This window comes from Eriocheir sinensis, unplaced genomic scaffold, assembly GCF_024679095.1.
Source record: "Eriocheir sinensis breed Jianghai 21 unplaced genomic scaffold, ASM2467909v1 Scaffold1545, whole genome shotgun sequence".
Taxonomy (NCBI): Eukaryota; Metazoa; Arthropoda; class Malacostraca; order Decapoda; family Varunidae; genus Eriocheir; species Eriocheir sinensis.
The window spans coordinates 2188-22500 of NW_026110901.1; the positions used below are offsets into that span (position 1 = coordinate 2188).

Here is a 20313-nt window from a genome sequence, read left to right on the forward strand (position 1 = left end):
ATGTCTCCTCTCTCTCTCTGGTCATCTTTCTGTCATCCCATAGTTAGTTAGTAGGTTAGTTAAGACACCTTACCTTGCCTTACCTTACCTTACTTTAATGTCTCATCTCTCTCTCTCTCTGGTCATCTTTCTGTCATCCCATAGTTAGTTAGTAGGTTAGTTAAGACACCTTACCTTACCTTACCTTAATGTCTCCTCTCTCTCTCTGGTCATCTCTTTCTGTCATCCCATAGTTAGTTAGTAGGTTAGTTAAGACACCTTACCTTACCTTACCTTACCTTAATGTCTCCTCTCTCTCTCTCTCTCTCTCTCTGGTCATCTCTTTCTGTCATCCCATAGTTAGTTAGTAGGTTAGTTAAGACACCTTACCTTACCTTACTTTAATGTCTCATCTCTCTCTCTCTCTCTCTGGTCATCTTTCTGTCATCCCATAGTTAGTTAGTAGGTTAGTTAAGACACCTTACCTTACCTTACCTTACCTTAATGTCTCCTCTCTCTCTCTGGTCATCTTTCTGTCATCCCATAGTTAGTTAGTAGGTTAGTTAAGACACCTTACCTTGCCTTACCTTACCTTACTTTAATGTCTCATCTCTCTCTCTCTCTCTCTCTGGTCATCTTTCTGTCATCCCATAGTTAGTTAGTAGGTTAGTTAAGACACCTTACCTTGCCTTACCTTACCTTACTTTAATGTCTCATCTCTCTCTCTCTCTCTCTGGTCATCTTTCTGTCATCCCATAGTTAGTTAGTAGGTTAGTTAAGACACCTTACCTTACCTTACCTTACCTTAATGTCTCATCTCTCTCTCTCTCTCTCTCTCTCTGGTCATCCCATAGTTAGTTAGTAGGTTAGTTAAGACACCTTACCTTACCTTACCTTACCTTGCCTTACCTCTCTCTCTCTCTCTCTGGTCATCTTTCTGTCATCCCATAGTTAGTTAGTAGGTTAGTTAAGACACCTTACCTTGCCTTACCTTACCTTACCTTAATGTCTCCTCTCTCTCTCTCTCTCTCTCTGGTCATCTCTTTCTGTCATCCCATAGTTAGTTAGTAGGTTAGTTAAGACACCTTGCCTTACCTTGCCTTAATGTCCTCTCTCTCTCTTTTCTTCTCCTCTCTCTCCCTCCCTTCTGATGCCTCTCTCTCTCTTCTCCTCTCCCTTCTAATGCCTCTCTCTCTCTCTTTCTTCCTTTTTTATCAGCAAATTTCTTGTTCTTTCTTTCATTATTCCTTTTCCTTCTCTCCCTTTTTATCAGTAAATTTCTTGTTCTTTCTTTCATTATTCCTTTTCCTTCTCTCTCTCTCTCCCTTTTTATCAGTAAATTTCTTGTTCTTTCTTTCATTATTCCTTTTCCTTCTCTCTCTCTCTCTCTCTCTCTCTCTCTCTCTCCTTATTCCTCTTTTATCTTCCTTCTCTCATTTATTATCTCTCTTTTGCTTCTCATATTGTTCTCTCTCTCTCTCTCTCTCTCTCTCTCTCTCTCTCTCTCTCTCTCTCTCTCTCTCTCTCAGGAATATAACACACAAACATTACAAATTAACTTTTTATTAATAGAAAAACACACACACACACACACACACACACATACATACATACATATAGTATCATTGATAAGGCTATGTGGGTGCTAGGGTGGGAGGGAGGGGGGGTCCTTCATGTGGCTGGGGGGGGTAGGTGTCTATGGGGGGTACATCTGTGGGGTCCTGTGAGGTGAGGTGAGGTGAGAGAGAGAGAGAGAGAGAGAGAGAGAGAGAGAGAGAGAGAGGGGGGGGGGGCACCTCTCTCCCTATCTCACCTCTCAAGTCTCTCTCTGTCACTCTATGATCTAATGTATATAGTTATGCATATGTTGTATAATATGTATATAGCTAATGTATGTTGTATGGATTAATAAAAATGAAAAATATATAAAAAGGTGTTTGTCATATGTGCCTGTGTGTGTGTGTGTGTGTGTGTTCTTCTTCTTCTTCTTCTTCTTCTTCTTCTTCTTCTTCCTCCTCCTCCTCCTCTTGTTCTTGTTCTTCTTCCATTCTTACTCCTCTTCTTCTTCTGATCTTCCTGTTGCCATTATCAGCATCTTCCTTCTCCTCTTCTTCCTCCTCCTCTTCCTCTTCCTCTTGGTCCCAGCATCAACACACACCTGAGGAGAATAACTCTTTATTAATGGAATGGAGAGAGAGAGAGAGAGAGAGAGAGAGAGAGAGAGAGAGAGAGAGAGAGAGAGAGAGAGAGAGAGAGAGAGAGAGAGAGAGAGAGAGCTATATCAAATGAAGAAGAGGAAGAAGATGCAATAACAGGAGGAGGAGGAGGAGGAGAAACTTTGCTAAAGAAGAGATACGTGAGAGAAAGAGGAAGAAGGAAGAGAAAGAAAGGAAGAGAAAATGTAATAATCAGAGGAAGAGAAAGAAAGGAAGAGAGAGGAAGGAAGGGAGAGAGAGAGGAAGGAGTACAGAAGAAGAAGAAGGAAGAAGGAAGGAAGGAAGAAGGAAGGGAAGGAGAGAGAGAGAGAGAGAGAGAGAGAGAGAGAGAGAGAGAGAGAGAGAGAGAGAGAGAGAGAGAGAGAGAGAGAGAGAGAGAGAGAGAGAGAGAGAGAGAGAGAATGCTGAAGCTATGGAAGGAAGAGAGAGAGAGAGAGAGGGAGAGAGAGAATGCTGAAGCTATGAGAGAGAGAGAGAGAGAGAGAGAGAGAGAGAGAGAGAGAGAGAGAATGCTGAAGCTATGGAAGGAAGAGAGAGAGAGAGGGAGAGAATGCTGAAGCTATGGAAGGAAGAGAGAGTACTTATAAATATTACATAGAAAAACAACACACACACATACACACACACACACACACACACACATTGCCTGCCTACCTAGATATTGACAATGTAATATATTCATCCTGAGCGAGTCCACAACACCATGGTCTGCCAGGCCTGCTGAGACCCACCGCTGTTATGCACTACACTACCAAGGTACAGCAGACCCTGGATGTAATGGGCTAACTGGGTGGGAACTTAGTCTGTTATAAGCGGCGGAAATTTAACCCGGTAGCTGCGGGGGTCATGTTTCTTAATGGTCCCTCTAAGCGAGAAAAATTAGAAAAAAATCATCACTCACGCAAACCATTTCATAATATATATCAACGCATTTGTGATCAGTTTATGAATCATTTATTTTCTGGGGTTTATATCATGGCAAAAATTTGGCCCGTCGCTGCTACACGGTAAAGCCACAAATTTGGCCCGTCGCTGCTACACGGTAAGGCCACAAATTTGGCCCGTCGCTGCTACACGGTAAAGCCACAAATTTGGCCCGTCGCTGGTACACGGTAAAGCCACAAATTTGGCCCGTCGCTGGTACACGGTAAAGCCACCAATTTGACCCCGTCGCTGCTACCAGGTTAAAGATAGTCAGTTTACGAGTTTAATTTGTTGGGTAATTTTTTCAGCATGACAAAACACTCGTAAACCAAAAGGCACTTCCCCTCCACTGAAATTACTGTGAATCCCATCAATGCGTCCCATGTCCCACAAAAATATTACCCAAAATCATTATAGATGTTATTCTATACGAGTTAAAAGTAATTTTACGAACAAATATCAATGACAAATGACATACAATACGAATCACTGTGTTACGGTTGTTAGGGAGACTCCCTCAACCAGTTATTATGCTGGCGGTGCAGGCTTCGCACCGGAGTTTAGGAGCCACAGTTTCCCTATTCTTGGGGGGCTCCGTGGTGCTCTTGATTTCACCTTCACTCTACGCCTTGGGTTTTTATTTTTTACGTAACGGTTTGTTCGCTACGTAACTCCACATTTTTTCCCTTTTTTCAGCTTAATGGTTCTGTGATTTTGCCGTTCTCTCCCTCCCTCCTTCCTTACTTCCTTCCCTTGGGGGCTTCGTGGTGCAGTGGTTAGCACACTCTGTTCACAACCGAGAGAGCCCGGGTTCGATTCCCGGGCGGAGTGGAAAAATTTGGGCGGCTTTTCCGATACCCTACGCCCCTGTCCACCCACCCAGCAGTGTACCAGGTATTAATCGGGGGTTGTGTATATAGGTTAAGAGTGAGCGTATTGGGAAATAGTAAAGTAAAAATCGGCAGCTTTCCACTCGCTAGCCGCACTGTAGTGTAGCGGGCGGGTGGGGCGGAAAACTTGTACAAGCTCAAACCTGCCGACCTTTAGGGGTTAAAATATGTATTGGTTCTGTACTGGAGGATGGGATGTTGTGTCCCCTATTTTTCTTACCTCAGGGTGGCCGCAGCCCTGAGGGTGCGGCCACCCTGCACGCGGTGGTTTGCTGGGAGGGTAGAGGGTAGTGGGATGCCCAGCGGGTCTGAGGCAAGAACAAACACGTTATCTAATACAATGGGTAAGCTTGGAGGGAACCCGCTACCATAGCTGGGCACGATAACAGAAAACCTTATTCCCGATAACCGATAACTGATAATGAAAAACCTTAACGGCGATAACCGATATTCGTTAACTAGAGACACAAATATAGGCGATAACCGATATAAATCCACAATTCCGATACTAGCTAGCGATAAGTCCGATAGGCGAAAACGATACTATATTGATATTTCAGATCGAACAACATTGATGAATTCAAATTTTCATTATCTGTATTTTAGGAAACTTACAAAACCTTTAAACCACACGTTGACACGTACCTATGGACGGTAATACTAGAAATGCCTGAACCGGTGTTGTGTTATTTGGCGTCCCCACCGTCAAAAATTGTTTACAAACACTGGTCTCTCGTGAACGGTGCATGCTCAGACCAGCAAGCGTAGACCTGTACAGTCTCACAAAGCTTTTAAACCGTAATTAAGAGTTGCTGGAAGGCTGAATCAGACATATAGTACCACTACCACCATCCTCGCTGTTTCTAGAACGACACTCTGTACGAGTTGTATTTATATGTACAGAGTGTACGTCGTTCTAGAAACAGCAAGGATGGTGGTATTGTGTGTTTGATTCAGCTTTCCAGCAGCTCTTAATGTGTTAAAAAAACATTGTGAGACTGTACAGGTCTACACTTAATGGTCTGAGCATGCGCAGTTCACGAGAGACCAGTGTTTGTACACAAAAGCGCCAGCTTTTGAGGATGGGACACCAAATAACACAACACCGGGTGCCTTCAATACCATGACATGCTCACCAACGAATATGGAATATCAAATTTGAGGCAGTGAATAATCATTTTTGGGGCAAAGTTGAATGATTTTTCTCTATGATATATTGATTTTTGATTAGCATAAAAAAAAAATAACCTAGTGTATTAATTTTCATGACCTAAGTATGAAATCTCATCACGGAAGATATTTCATACCCCGAAGTTTTTTCATACAACACCGGGCCACGCATGCGCAGTAAGGAGACAACATTTTTTTTCTGAGAGGCGGAAAAAAAGTAGCGATTATCGCTAGTTTGGTTACAAAAGTAACGAAGATACCGATATATATTTAAATAAGTAGCGGATGGTCGATAATCCGATTTTGTTATCAGCGATAAAGTATCGCGATAACTTATCGCGATAACGCCCAGCTATGGTCAAAGGTATATATAACAACACACCCCACATAGCTATGGACTGGAATATCCATTAACAGCAGGCATTTCTTACCATTTATGCCAGGGGGCGGGCAGGCCAGGAAGGTGGGGCGGGGTGAGGCGTTAACGGGTCATCTCAAGCATGTAGTGGTTTCTGTAAAATACAAGGAATTACCAGACCCAAACCACTATTACACCAGCCCACTACACACCACAAAAAATGTCCACATATGCAAACTACCCCCCCCCCCCCCAACCCAGCAGGGGGCTTCGTGGTGCAGTGGTTAGCACACTCGGCTCACAAACGAGAGAGCTCGAGTTCGATTCATACGACAGCCTTCCACGCCCGTGCATACGTGGATACATGAGATTAGTGCAGGAAAGATGTATTTTAGCCGTGAAAACAAAAAATGTTACGGGTTAGGTTTCTGCCCAAGCCCGCCACGAAAAATATATATCCTTATTTTCTCAAAAAGGAAGCAACTTAAGATCACGCCCGTACGCCCATGTCAGCCTTCCACGCCCGTGCACACGTGGATATATGAGATTAGTGCAGGAAAGATGTATTTTAGCCGTGAAAACGAAAAAATATGTAACGGGCTAGGTTACTGTCCCAGCCCGCCACGAAAAATATATATCCTTATTTTCTCAAAAAGGAAGACACTTAGGGTCCTCTCCCACATAGCCGATTTCGCACTACGATGGTCCACGATGGCCCATCCCTCAAAATCGGCGTTGGCTGTCGTGGACCGTAGTGTGTCATCGTGCGATTTCAGACCGAAAATAGGTCACAACGACATGGCGAGGGAGGATCGCACGTCTACGCACGACTATATCGCATACAACGACGACTGTCGAGCGGGCATCGAGGCATGGCCGCACGACATCGCACGACATCGCATGACATCGGCCGACATGTCGGCGCATATGTCAGTACGGCAGCGTACGACGTACTCGATGACAGCCCGACATGAACGATGGCCTTTCGAATATCGCACGACTGTCGCTCGAAGGGCGCACGACACCACAACGACGTCGAGCGCACGTCGTGCACTTACCGTGGGTGGAGGTGGTATATACATAAACCGGTGGCCCAACATACTTGCTGTGAATCTCCTTAAAACCTCCAGAGCCACACGTTACAGCATCCCACCTGCGTAGCCACAATGTCTCTCATGTACTACATCACACCGACACTCATTCGCAGGGATCCTGAACTTGTGAGAGCCATACTGGACTTTGAATACTTACACAGCGTCACCCTGTACACCCTACTCAAGAGGATGAGGAGGAAAACGAGGAAGCAGGTAGCGTGAGTGGACGCGAGGAGACCGGCGAGCAGACAGGGGCGATGGAGCGTAGTGTCGTCAGCCGACGGGCCCGCGGTATACTACGGGGCAGCGGGCAGCCTCGGGCATCTGTCGCTGGCAAGCGCGCGCGATTTAAACCGTCGACCGACGTCGGCGACTATGAGGATTATGTCGGCCGACGTCTTGGAGCCATCGCACGTCCCCCCCCCGACATCGCACGACGTCGTACGCTGCCATCGTGGGTATCGAGCTGTCGGCCAGCGTCGGCCGATTATTTTGAACATTCCAAAAAAATCGGCGGTCGTCGCCGATGCTCCGCTGTCGGCCGACCCCCGTCGACCGACATAGGGGATTATTCGTGCAAGCAGCGTAATCCTATGCCAATGGCTATACTTTTGACGCCGATGCTCACATTTCGGAGCATCGTAGACCATCGTAGTGTGAAATCGGCTATGTGGGAGAGGAGCATTAAGATCACGCCCATAAGCCCACGACAGCCTTCCACGCCCGTGCACACGTGGATATATGAGACTAATGCAGGAAAGATGTATTCTAGCCGTGAAAACGAAAAAATATGTTACGGGCTAGGTTACTGTCCCAGCCCGCCACGAAAAATATATATCCTTATTTTCTCAAAAAGGAAGACACTTAACATCACGCCCATAAGCCCACGACAGCCTTCCACGCCCGTGCACACGTGGATATATGAGACTAGTGCAGGAAAGATGTATTTTAGCCGTAAAGACGAAAATTTTGTTACGAGGTGAATGTCAAACTGCCCCGCCCCGCCCGCCGAAAATGTTTGAGCTTGTTTTCTGCAATATTACATCATCTACGCTAACGCCAGTGTAGGCAAGCCTTTCCCCATCGACAGTGAATGCGTGGGGCGTTGTGGCGTCTCTTGCAAACGATAATTAGTGACACAACGTAAGAAAAACTGTCTGTACGGTGCTGGGCTCAGGTCCGGCGGCCCCCGATGACGCGGGTGTTAGAATCGCTCCTAACGGGGTAACTAACGCTGGCTCACCTGACCTGGCACCTCACACACCTGCCGGCACACCTCTAAATTATGTTGTAATAGTCCACGCCCCCCAGTGGCCAGTATTTAGGCCACATTACCTGATATTGCACGAGGCAACTCTAAGCCGTTCGTCCATAATTAAGCAAACGTTCGTGTTTTTTCCAAGTCAATGATAAAAATGTATAAACGTCCCTTATTTCTAAACGTACAGCAATTGTGATGACACCACTGGCATTTTATTTATTTTTTTTTTTTACGTCGTTGCCTGTTGCGCCGGTAAGCATCTTCCTGGTGGGGCCTGATGGTCGGCCTGAGGCTTCTTCCAGGTGGGGCCTGATGGTCGGCCCAGCCCGTTCTGGCGCAGGCGAGTGTTTATAGTGGCGCCATCTTGCATTGGCTCATGCTGCCCCCCGGAACTCGTTCTTGATTCGCTTGGACGGCTTCCTCTAGAGTCCGGGTTGATGGGTGGTCTTCAGGACAGCATGTGGGTAGTTTTAAGCCACTCGGCGGTGACTGAAAAATCCGAGTGGTAGCTTGGGGATTCGAACCCGCGTCGTCCACAACAGAATAAAACAAAAACTTTTCTTACAAATTTCTGGTTCTTATAATTCCAATCTAACACTGACAGGTGTGGCCAGAACACTCTTCTGAGGACAAGGAAAAAAAGCTGCATGGCATTCCAGGCCCCTGACCTGACCTGACCTGACCAAAGAAAAAGCCACCAAAAGCTGTCCACTCACTTCCTTTCTTTTTTCCTTCCTCTGGACACTCTGTTGACAGGAAAACACTTAGGAAGAAAAAATAAAAGAAAATAAGAGTCAACACAACACACACACACACACACACACACACACACACACAAGAAGAGGAAGGCTGTGAAAGGCAGGCAGGCACTTGTGGTGCCCCGCAGGGCACTACATCTACCAACACAGATGCAGTAACACCTCCTGACCCAGTACGAGCACCACAAATAAACAAAGAAGAAGAAAGCGATGATGAACGGTAGAATTCATCTAATAACAAGAACAATTTGAAGAACACAGCACAGCGAGGCGACAGTGTGAAGAACAAATCATTATGGAAACACACAGGAAGTAAAAAGGGGCGTCTCAGGCCACCACACAGCTCTGCCGGAAACCACCCACTTCACCCAACGACAGCACCACGCCAAAGGACGAGAATCATGTAAACCCAAGCCCTGTAGAATACTCATGAATATTCACTCTTATGTACTTATGAGGATGTAACCATATCATAGAGTGCACCCTCAGTGCCTTATGTGTAAAGTCAACGGTTATGACGTAGTAATGACGTATAGTGACGTAGGCAACCGCCCATATAAGGGGGTTCCTGTTGGATGTACGAGATGTTTTCTGCCTGCGCCCGCACCGGCGAGGAGAACCTTTGTCAGTTACTGACTCACTCAGTAAACGGGAGCACACACGCCCTGCATTTCCTTAGCCAGACATCTTACATGGCACAGTGAACGGAAGTCTGGACCTACCAACTGACCACTCCAAGATGCCTCTCCCACGCAGGACACTCGCCCAGTCCCCTAGGGCACCTGCACCCGTGATCCCCAGGGCCCTCGTGCCGGTGCTGACCGAGGCGAGGCGGACCATCGCGGCGCAGCAGGAAGCAATCTTGGAGCTGAGGGCCAGCATCACAGGCTTGGCTGCACGTGGCCCCAACATGCCTCCTCCCCGGCCGTCACCAGCCTCCGCTCCAGAGAAGTGCGAGCTGGAGATGTCGCCAGCCGCCTTTAAGTCACGGAGGAGGTCCATGGAGTGCTGGCTGCTTCTGTGCAGGTGGCCGCCACAGGAGGCAGTGCAACACGTCAGGCTCCAATGCGTCCCTGCCCTGCAGCGGGCCCTGGACGCACGCTTCACTATGGACCGGTGGAGCACCCTGACTCCACCCACGGCCTTGGACGCCATCGGCAAGCTCGTCCTTCGGCCATCTACTCAGGCAGTGCAGTGGGCAGAGTTCTTTAGCGCGAGCCACCATCTACCAAGAAAAAAATAAATTAGCGCAAAAGCCTCAGTTAGCGCGAGATCAATTAGAGCGAACCGCAATTAGTGCGAGCCACCATCTACCAAGAAAAAAATTAATTAGCGCGAAAGCCTCAGTTAGTGCGAACCGCAATTAGCGCGAGCCACCATCTACCAAGAAAAAGATCAATTAGCGTGAAAGCCCCACTTAGCGCGAGATCATTTAGAGCGAACCGCAATTAGCGCGAGCCTCCATCTACCAAGAAAAAAATTAATTAGCGCGAAAGCCTCAGTTAGCCCGGCCGCCCCTCACGGCGGGAGTCTGTTCTCACTACCCCAATAAACGTATCTATTCATCGCTGACCTCTGACTCCACCTCTCACCCCAACAACAAGCTTTTATATTAATGATGAAAACCTTCGTAACACACACACACACACACACACACACACACACACACACACACATACCATTTTAGCGACCTGCCCTGAAGCCAAGACTGTTAGTTCACGTGTACGGCTGGGCGCCCAAAACCTGAGGAGGAAGAAGAAAAGTTAGGCCCATGCTCTTACATATGTTGGCACACAAGTAGGCCTACACATATTTGACAAGGCTTTCACAGGAGTTGTGGGTATGTCCACGGGTTCATTTATTCTCTTTTCTCCTCCATATATTACGTTTAGCTGGCTCAAGTGGTAGTTTGGGGTTACCAGCCCTTAGTAGTACTTGGCGTATTGTCTTTTCTGACCCCAAACTATCGCCCCATAAAGATAACAATATGCATTTATAATTATTGTTAACATCGGTAATTACTGATGGTCTTTTTTGCAATATTTATGGGCCAGAAACAGAAAGATACAATGTTATGCCTACGGTAAGCTGGTAACATTGAGGGGAGTGAGGGAGAAAAATAAGGCTTTGTCCTAGGGTCACCTGGGTGTTATTCTATACATATACCGTCCCTGGCACCAATGACTGGCATCACACTGATTCTGGCACCACACAAATCTATGCCACTATGAACACTGCCTGGCATCACATAACACCTGACCCCATGTCACAGGAGAGGGGTAGGCAGGTCAGGTAACAAGACAGCCTAACACTGGGTAACTAATCTGTCTTGCATCACATAACACTGTCTGTGGCACTGTTAACACTGCCTGGCACTCCAGGCCCACGGGTGATAAAAGAGGGGAGGGACACTCAGGAAGATATTGCAGACCAGTGAGTTAATGAAGACTGGCCAACATTACACCCATCTATAAGAAGGCTGATACAAATGAACCAGGTAATTACAGACCTGTGAGTATGATAGGATAGCCAAAGGGTGTGTCTACCAGCCCACCAAGGCCCATCCATCTACCATGCACGCCGGTTGAATGGTAGGGAAAAATGTTACAGCTGGTTGAATGAAAATGGGAGGATTGGAAAATTTTGAAATGCCTAACTTCGTACCACTATAACTGCTGCCACATTGGAGTTAGGAACACGAATTTTGGTAGGAATAAAGGTCAACTACCACACTAACTACCACGCAAGCTACATTTACCTACCACACATACAAGCTGAGTTATATACAAAAATGTTAAGTGTTATGACATTCAGAAAAATATAAACATAATTTTTCACTCCCCTAACTTTGACCTGCTATAACTCCTACCACACTCAAGTTAGCAACACGAATTTTAGTAAGAATAAAGGTCAACTACCACACTAACTACCACTCAAGTTACATTCACCTAACATACATACAAGCTGAGTTATATACAAAAATGTTAAACAGTATGCCATTCAGAAAAAAATATCCAGGATTTTTCACTCCCCTAATTTTGACCTGCTATAACTCCTACCACACTCAGGTTAGGAACACGAATTTTGATAGGAAGGAAGGTCAACTACCACTCTAACTACCACGCAAGCTAGATTTACCTACCACACATACAAGCTGAGTTATAGCAGAAAACGTAAAGTGATATGACAACCTTAAGAATTAACTACCACCACCATAACGACTACTACTACTACTACTACGACTAATTAGTTTCTGAAGTAGACTAGCTCTCCTATGAAGACTTTCGCCAGGATGAGCCCGAAGATTATTCCGATGTAGAGCCCGGTGTTGCTAGCGGTAGAAGCGTAGAAGTAGTACTCACTACTACTACTACTATCGGAGCCTATGGTGTTGTAGGCATCCTCTGGACCTGGAATAGTACAAAATAGTTAATAGTAATAGTAGTATTCATGGTAGTAATCTGTCTCTCTCTCTACTACTACTACTACTACTACTACTACTATTACTACTACATCTGGGAGGGTTAAAAATAGTCTAGTTAGTCTTATTACTAGTATTCAACACCCAACATAAGCTATTTCAACTACTACTACTACTACTACTACAACTACTACTATTACATCTGGGAGGGTTAAAAATAGTCTAGTTAGTCTTAGGATAGTCTTATTACTAGTATTCAACATCCAACATAAACTATTTTTACTACTACTACTACTACTACTATTACTACTACTACTACTATTACATCTGGGAGGGTTAAAAATAGTCTAGTTAGTCTTAGGATAGTCTTATTACTAGTATTCAACACCCAACATAAACTAGTTTTACTACTACTACTACTACTACTACTACTACTACTATTACATCTGGGAGGGTTAAAAATAGTCTAGTTAGTCTTAGGATAGTCTTATTACTAGTATTCAACACCCAACATAAGCTATTTCTACTACTACTACTACTACTACTATTACATCTGGGAGGGTTAAAAATAGTCTAGTTAGTCTTAGGATAGTCTTATTACTAGTATTTAACACCCAACATAAGCTATTTTTACTACTACTACTACTACTACAACTACTACTATTACATCTGGGAGGGTTAAAAATAGTCTAGTTAGTCCTAGGATAGTCTTATTACTAGTATTCAACACCCAACATAAGCTATTTCTACTACTACTACTACTACTGCTACTACAACTACTACTATTACATCTGGGAGGGTTAAAAATAGTCTAGTTAGTCTTAGGATCGTCTTATTACTAGTATTCAACACCCAACATAAGCTATTTTTACTACTACTACTACTACTACTACTACTACTACAACTACTACTATTACATCTGGGAGGGTAAAATTTTTTTTTTTTTTTTTACGCTGATTGCCTATTGCGCCGGTAGGCATCTTCCAGGTGGGGCCTGATGGTCGGCCCAAGGCTTCTTCCAGGTGGGGCCTGATGGTCGGCCCAAGGCTTCTTCCAGGTGGGGCCTGATGGTCGGCCCAAGGCATCTTCCAGGTGGGGCCTGATGGTCGGCCCAAGGCTTCTTCCAGGTGGGGCCTGATGGTCGGCCCAAGGCTTCTTCCAGGTGGGGCCTGATGGTCGGCCCAAGGCATCTTCCAGGTGGGGCCTGATGGTCGGCCCAAGGCTTCTTCCAGGTGGGGCCTGATGGTCGGCCCAAGGCTTCTTCCAGGTGGGGCCTGATGGTCGGCCCAAGGCTTCTTCCAGGTGGGGCCTGATGGTCGGCCCAAGGCTTCTTCCAGGTGGGGCCTGATGGTCGGCCCAAGGCTTCTTCCAGGTGGGGCCTGATGGTCGGCCCAAGGCATCTTCCAGGTGGGGCCTGATGGTCGGCCCAAGGCTTCTTCCAGGTGGGGCCTGATGGTCGGCCCAAGGCTTCTTCCAGGTGGGGCCTGATGGTCGGCCCAAGGCTTCTTCCAGGTGGGGCCTGATGGTCGGCCCAGCCCGTTCTGGCGCAGGCGAGTGTTTATAGTGGCGCCATCTTGCTAGTTAGTCTAGTTAGTCTTAGGATCGTCTTATTACTAGTATTCAACACCCAACATAAGCTATTTTTACTACTACTTCTACTACTACTACTACTACTACTATTACTACTATTACTACTTACCCAACACACACTTCGGTTCTCCACCCAACCACTCGCCCAGCTCGCCACATGACCTCCGGAAGCTCCCCCCGACCAGCCTGTGTTCCGGTAGACAGTGATATTCGACCAGGCTACCGTATTCCAGGGTCTGGTTGAGTCGGACTATTCTACCATTATCCAAGCCTTGTGGTAGGTCGCAGGTCACATCTGGAAGGGTTAGGAATAGTCTGGTTAGTCTTCGGATAGTCATGTTAGTAGTATTCAACACCCAACATAAGCTATTTCTACTACTACTACTGCTACATCTGGGAGGGTTAAAAATAGTCTAGTTAGTCTTAGGATAGTCTTGTTACTAGTATTCAACACCCTACATAAGCTATTTCTACTACTACTACTACTACTACAGTACTACTACATCTGAGGGGGCTAGGAATAGTCTAGTTAGTCTTAGGATAGTCCTGTTAGTAGTATTCAACACCCAACATAAGCTATTTCTACTACTACTACTACTACATCTGAGGGGGTTAGGAATAGTCTAGTTAGTCTTAGGATAGTCCTGTTAGTAGTATTCAACACCCAACATAAGCTATTTCTACTACTACTACTACTACTACTACTACATCTGAGGGGGTTAGGAATAGTCTAGTTAGTCTTAGGATAGTCCTGTTAGTAGTATTCAACACCCAACATAAGCTATTTCTACTACTACTACTACTACATCTGAGGGGGTTAGGAATAGTCTAGTTAGTCTTAGGATAGTCCTGTTAGTAGTATTCAACACCCAACATAAGCTATTTCTACTACTACTACTACTACTACATCTGAGGGGGTTAGGAATAGTCTAGTTAGTCTTAGGATAGTCCTGTTAGTAGTATTCAACACCCAACATAAGCTATTTCTACTACTACTACTACTACATCTGAGGGGGTTAGGAATAGTCTAGTTAGTCTTAGGATAGTCCTGTTAGTAGTATTCAACACCCAACATTAGCTATTTCTACTACTACTACTACTACTACTACTACATCTGAGGGGGTTAGGAATAGTCTAGTTAGTCTTAGGATAGTCCTGTTAGTAGTATTCAACACCCAACATAAGCTATTTCTACTACTACTACTACTACTACTACTACTACATCTGAGGGGTATTAGGAATAGTCTAGTTAGTCTTAGGATAGTCCTGTTAGTAGTATTCAACACCCAACATAAGCTATTTCTACTACTACTACTACTACTACTACTACTACATCTGAGGGGGTTAGGAATAGTCTAGTTAGTCTTAGGATAGTCCTGTTAGTAGTATTCAACACCCAACATAAGCTATTTCTACTACTACTACTACTACTACTACATCTGAGGGGGTTAGGAATAGTCTAGTTAGTCTTAGGATAGTCCTGTTAGTAGTATTCAACACCCAACATATGCTATTTCTACTACTACTACTACTACTACTACTACTACATCTGAGGGGTATTAGGAATAGTCTAGTTAGTCTTAGGATAGTCCTGTTAGTAGTATTCAACACCCAACATAAGCTATTTCTACTACTACTACTACTACTACTACATCTGAGGGGTATTAGGAATAGTCTAGTTAGTCTTAGGATAGTCTTATTACTACTATTCAACACCCTACAAGAGCTACTACAATCACCTACTTACTGGAACTACTACTACTACAACTACTATTACTTACATTCACAGCGCGGTTGACTGCCACTCCAGATACCATTACTACCACACTTCCGCTGACTATTCCTGACTATCCTCCTCCCCTTCTCGCAGGAATAGTCCGCTGTAGCCTCCACTCGGCCTCTATCCTCCACTACCACACTTAAGGCAGTAGTCAGCGTTGTAGTGAGGTTGGGACACCGGACTTCTGTAGGGGAGAGAATAGTATTAGTAGTAGTATAAGTAGTAGTATAAGTAGTAGTAGTAGTAGTGGCCTTGTGGGGTGTCGCATAGTCGGATAACAGGCCTTCTAGACACCGTGGGGATAGTCTAAAGTGTCCAGGGATAGTAGTAGTAGTAGTAGTAGCCTCATGAGGACGTTCCTGATGTTGCTCCGTTACTAAAACCTCTGGAAGATGCTATCAGAAACACCTTCATACCGGCGATAGCAAATGGGAGATGTCCCAGTGACCAGGAGAGAAGATTGCTGGAGTTGCCGCCAAAAATGGGTGGGCTCGGCATCACCAACCCACAAAATCTGGCTGAGTCTGAATTCGGGAACTCAATCCGAATCACAGCCTCCTTGACCGGATATATTACCAATCAAAATGAAAGGGGAGAAGACAACCCTCAATATATTAGGTCACTAAGGAATGAAATCTCCATAAACAGAGAAGGAAAACAGAGAGACACTCTGAGTGACCTAATGAGAGAACTCCCAGAAGACACAAGGAGGAGGACAGATATTGCACAGGAAGTGGGCGCTTCAAACTGGCTAACCACACTACCTATCAGGGCAAAAGGCTTCAACTTAAACAAAAAAGAATTTACTGATGCCCTTGCCCTCAGGTATGGCTGGCCAGTGGATGGGCTCCCAAACATGTGGCTCACCCTTCAACCAAAATCATGCCATGACATGCAAGCGAGGAGGTCTCGTCTGCATGAGACACGACGAAGTAAGAGACATAACAGCCCAGATGCTGAAAGAAGTCTGCCACGACGTGACTGTGGAACCCATGCTGCTCCCTCTGCAAGGCGAACACCTCGCCAGACGCACCGCTAATGTTTCCAACGAAGCACGAGTGGATGTTAGCGCCAGAGGGTTTTGGACTCGTGGACAAAGGGCATATTTTGACATAAGGATCTTTGATCCCATGGCCCATTGCCACAGAGACCTGACCCTTGATGCAGCCCACAGAAGAAACGAACAAGAGAAGAACAGAGCATATGAAGAAAGAATACAGAATGTGGACCAGGGCTCCTTCACCCCGGTAGTATTCACGACGGCAGGAGGGATGGGACCAAGGGCGCAGAGCTTCTACGCAAGACTCGCCGAAACACTGGCGGATAAGAAACAGCAGCCAAGAAGCAGTGTGGTCGCCTGGATGAGATGCAGGCTGTCCTTCTCCCTCCTGAGGTCAGCCTTGGTCTGCCTGAGAGGAACCAGGTCGCCTGCGCCCAAAACCACCCACATTGCCGACCTGGACTTTGAGGCGACGGCGGTTGATAGTCATATCAACCACAAGCTCTGTTAGCTTAGAAATAAAATGCTTAGTAAAGTTTGTAATATTAAATAAAGATGGTTGTCGGCCACAGTCATTGGCGGGGTGGGGCCAATGAATTGCTTTGTGAAAGGATATGAGAGAATATACCGCTCACAACGCAACTCTAATAGATGGAGGCCCGTAGTAGTAGTAGTAGTAGTAGTAGACAGATAGTTAGATGTATTGAAGGTAAATAATCCTGGGTTAAATAATTAATACTTTTACAAAACCTGTACCAAAATGGTGAACCACTAAACCTTTTTGAGTCAACACGTTTCATTTCAATTAATAAAGATATCAGTAAAGAAACAACAGTCCCAATCCCTCATGCAAGAGTTAACCAGCATCCTCATTCCTTCATCCCCTTCATGGCAAACTCCCGAACAGTCTTCCTTGGTCTGTACTTCCTCCTGCCTATGACTTGAACTCTTTCAAGAGGAGGGTATGGAGACACCTCTCCTCCTGAAGCTGACCTCTCTTTTGGCCACTCTGATAAACACAGTGAACAGCAAGCTTTCTTTTCTCAATAGTACTTTCTTTGCCCCATGACCTGCTTCCTCTGCCGTAAAAAAATATATACATAAAATAATTTAGATGTTACTACGCTATCTTCTGGTATGTGGGGCCAAATAGCACTTCTGTACAGGGTCAAATTGCATCTCTCTACAGTGGGCCTAGGCAGAAGTCTTACTGTACTGGGTCAAATTACATCTCCCTACAGGTGGGCCTAGGCATAATAAGTCTTACTGTAAAGGAAGCAGCCCAAGGGAGAACAAATACCACTAATAATGATAAAAAAGCCTGGTGCTAACAATGGGGCTAACTATGGAGAATGTGGCCAAAAGAGAGGGGAAAATTTTGTGAGGAGAGGTGTGTTCATACTCTCCTCCTTATTAAAGAGTTCAAGTCACAGGCAGCCTGGCACCAGTCTTTGCTTTCTAAACTGCTGCCCTCTTTCGGATTCTATCCCTCTCTCTGTTCCTCTATCTCCAGTTTCCTTTCCTCCTGCCTCTGACTTGAACTCTTTCAAGAAGAGGGTATGAGGACACCTCTCCTCCCGAAATTGACCTCTCTTTTGGCTACTCTTTACTTCTGTGGGAGCGGTGAGTAGCGGGCTTATTTTTTTTGTACTCTTTTTGTTGCCCTTGAGCCGTGTCCTCTGATGTTAAAAAAAGAAAACATGTCACTCACCAAGAAGCAGCAGACTGCCAACACTGTCACACCAGCCAGTCAGGGGCAGGAGAGCCTTCTTGAGGAAGTGCCGGGCAGTGCCACCACTCTGGAAAACCAACATTACAATGAGTGGATGAGCCCAGAACACTGCTGCTGCCCAGACTGACAACACAGTGCAGCCCAGCACAGTACATGTGCTGCTATAAGCCACCACAGGAGGAGGAGGAGGAGGACAGGGCCCAGATTCACTAACGCCTCGCAGATACGACAATCTTAAGTGGATCCAATATGGCGGAAATAAGAATGTCGTATCTTGCGATTCACAAAAAAATCTTAAGTCCGCCATGTTTAGATTTTCCTGCCTTAACGCTGTTTCACACTCACCCAGCTGTTCATCCTCCCTCTCAGGCTGGTCGATAAATGGGTACCTGGGGAAGGTGATATGTGGTAACCCAGATATCACACTGGCCCTGTGCCCCGGGGTAATGGGGGCTCCCTTCCACCACAGTCTCAAGGGCCAATGTTACGGAGATGAGCACCGAGGCCATGCGCTGCTACTGCGTATCCCCCCAACTTTACTATTTTTACTCTCAAAGTATATAATTGTGTTTGTGTGTATGTGAGTGTGTGTGTGTGTGTGTCACATCCTGGAAAGCCCAAGACTTCTCTCAAAGCTCTGATGACTCAAGAAAGAGTCTGGCTTCCAGCTATATCTTGAGAGCCAACAGTCGCCGTGGAAATTTTCTAGGTATAGTGGAATGTGTTTTGACAGTGGGCAGTGCCTTTGTCTTTGAAGAACTCTACCGAGTTCTTAACGAAACACACCCATACACCAATTTGCTCGATGATTTCCTGTATTTTATTGCCAGTACACTATTTAACACATTTAAATATTTAATAATGTATATGTCAATGCCCATTTTTTCATTATGTTCTCAACTTGTGCCAGGAACATATGAGTCAGTACTTTAGTAAGGTTAGGTTACATAAAAAAGTGCATATTTGAGTTAAAAACAGAAACATTATTTTCTTGTCAATACCCAAAAAATAACTTGAATTTCAAGGTGAGATAATTTTTTATAGTCTATGGACAAAGAACCTTTATTTTCTAGTTTTAATGTTGTGCTATAAGTAGAAAATGAAGTAATTATATATTTTTCACTTAACCTTTTTGCATGAAATAAATATCAATATATATAAATATTTTGCCTCAACCTAAAATCATAAAATTCTTTTTCAATTCTAGTAGCTATGAAACTATGAGTGGGAATACAACTGGGTGATGAATCAAACCTTGACGGGTGTTGCTAATTTACCAGCAATAGGTTACCATGATGAGCGCCGAGGCCACACACAGCTATGCGTATGCCCCCAACTTCACCCTACCTTTACTAGACACATCATCTATAACACCCAGTAAAACTAGCATACTAAATAGTAAATGTAATACCTTAATACATCATTGAGACAAGAATGAGCCATGGGATGACTAAATTACCAAAATATCCAACAAACATATAATGCATGTTGCAAAGAATGGGTCATTGCTTAGCAGGAGCAGTCTCTTTGAGATGCATATTACTTATTTCCTGTGGTATGTTATGATGCTTTTTAATGGGGATCTGTTTATTACCACAATAATTCAGCTACAGCAAATTTACCCCAGAATTCACTATAACAAGCTCTGCGGCATATATTGTCCAGCCGTCTTCACTCCCAAATCTATTTACAAACTAACAGACTCGTTTTAACCTAGTGGATGGTAACCTAACTCTGCCCAAATTTTCCCACTCCACCTGGGAATTGAACCCGGGCTCTCTCAATTGTGAGCCAAGTGTGCTAACCACTGCACCACGAAGCCCCCTTCTAATTACAGGTAAAACTCAAGAAATACACCCACGAACTCTCAGCGACAACCACCAACAGAGAAATACAAAGCCTGACACATCTTTACCAAGGCAACCTAACCCAATTTAACCTAATATGCAAACAATTAATCTAACCTAACCAAATCGGATTTCCGGAATAACACCCAAATAGTTAAGGACAAAATTAATGTCAAAATTCTTAGGCTACCCTTTCTTCAATAATACCCTAATGGTAACAAAAATACTAACAATAGAAATAAAATACAATAGAATAGAAATAAATTAGAAATAGTATAGAAATAGAAATAATC

General features: G+C 44.9%; 1 protein-coding gene and 3 long non-coding RNA genes across 9 annotated transcripts in view; 3 read left to right on the forward strand and 1 right to left on the reverse strand.

The window, feature by feature from the left end:
- Nucleotides 1-220: 220 nt before the first annotated feature.
- LOC126990321 (uncharacterized) lies at nt 221-1491 on the forward strand. The gene is made up of 2 exons (XR_007744211.1): nt 221-350; nt 942-1491. It is a non-coding gene; the product is annotated as an uncharacterized LOC126990321 (long non-coding RNA).
- Nucleotides 1492-5724: 4233 nt separating this feature from the next.
- LOC126990316 (uncharacterized) overlaps nt 5725-20313 on the forward strand; it is a 37252-nt gene continuing 22663 nt past the window's right edge. The window contains exon 1 of the mRNA XM_050848886.1: nt 5725-9676. Coding sequence (XP_050704843.1) covers nt 9390-9676 — 287 coding nt within the window. The 5' untranslated portion in view covers nt 5725-9389. The remainder of the gene's footprint in view (nt 9677-20313) is intronic.
- On the reverse strand, nt 11972-16872 carry LOC126990319 (uncharacterized). The gene is made up of 4 exons (XR_007744204.1): nt 16700-16872; nt 15443-15625; nt 13771-13956; nt 11972-12060 (listed from the first exon to the last, which is right to left on the reverse strand). It is a non-coding gene; the product is annotated as an uncharacterized LOC126990319 (long non-coding RNA).
- LOC126990320 (uncharacterized) lies at nt 13017-13761 on the forward strand. Of its 6 annotated transcripts, none has more exons than XR_007744207.1 (4): nt 13043-13128; nt 13164-13233; nt 13269-13443; nt 13479-13761. It is a non-coding gene; the product is annotated as an uncharacterized LOC126990320 (long non-coding RNA). The 6 variants fall into 6 exon arrangements; XR_007744210.1 differs by having other exon boundaries at nt 13080-13128; nt 13164-13198; XR_007744209.1 differs by lacking the exon at nt 13164-13233 and having other exon boundaries at nt 13017-13093.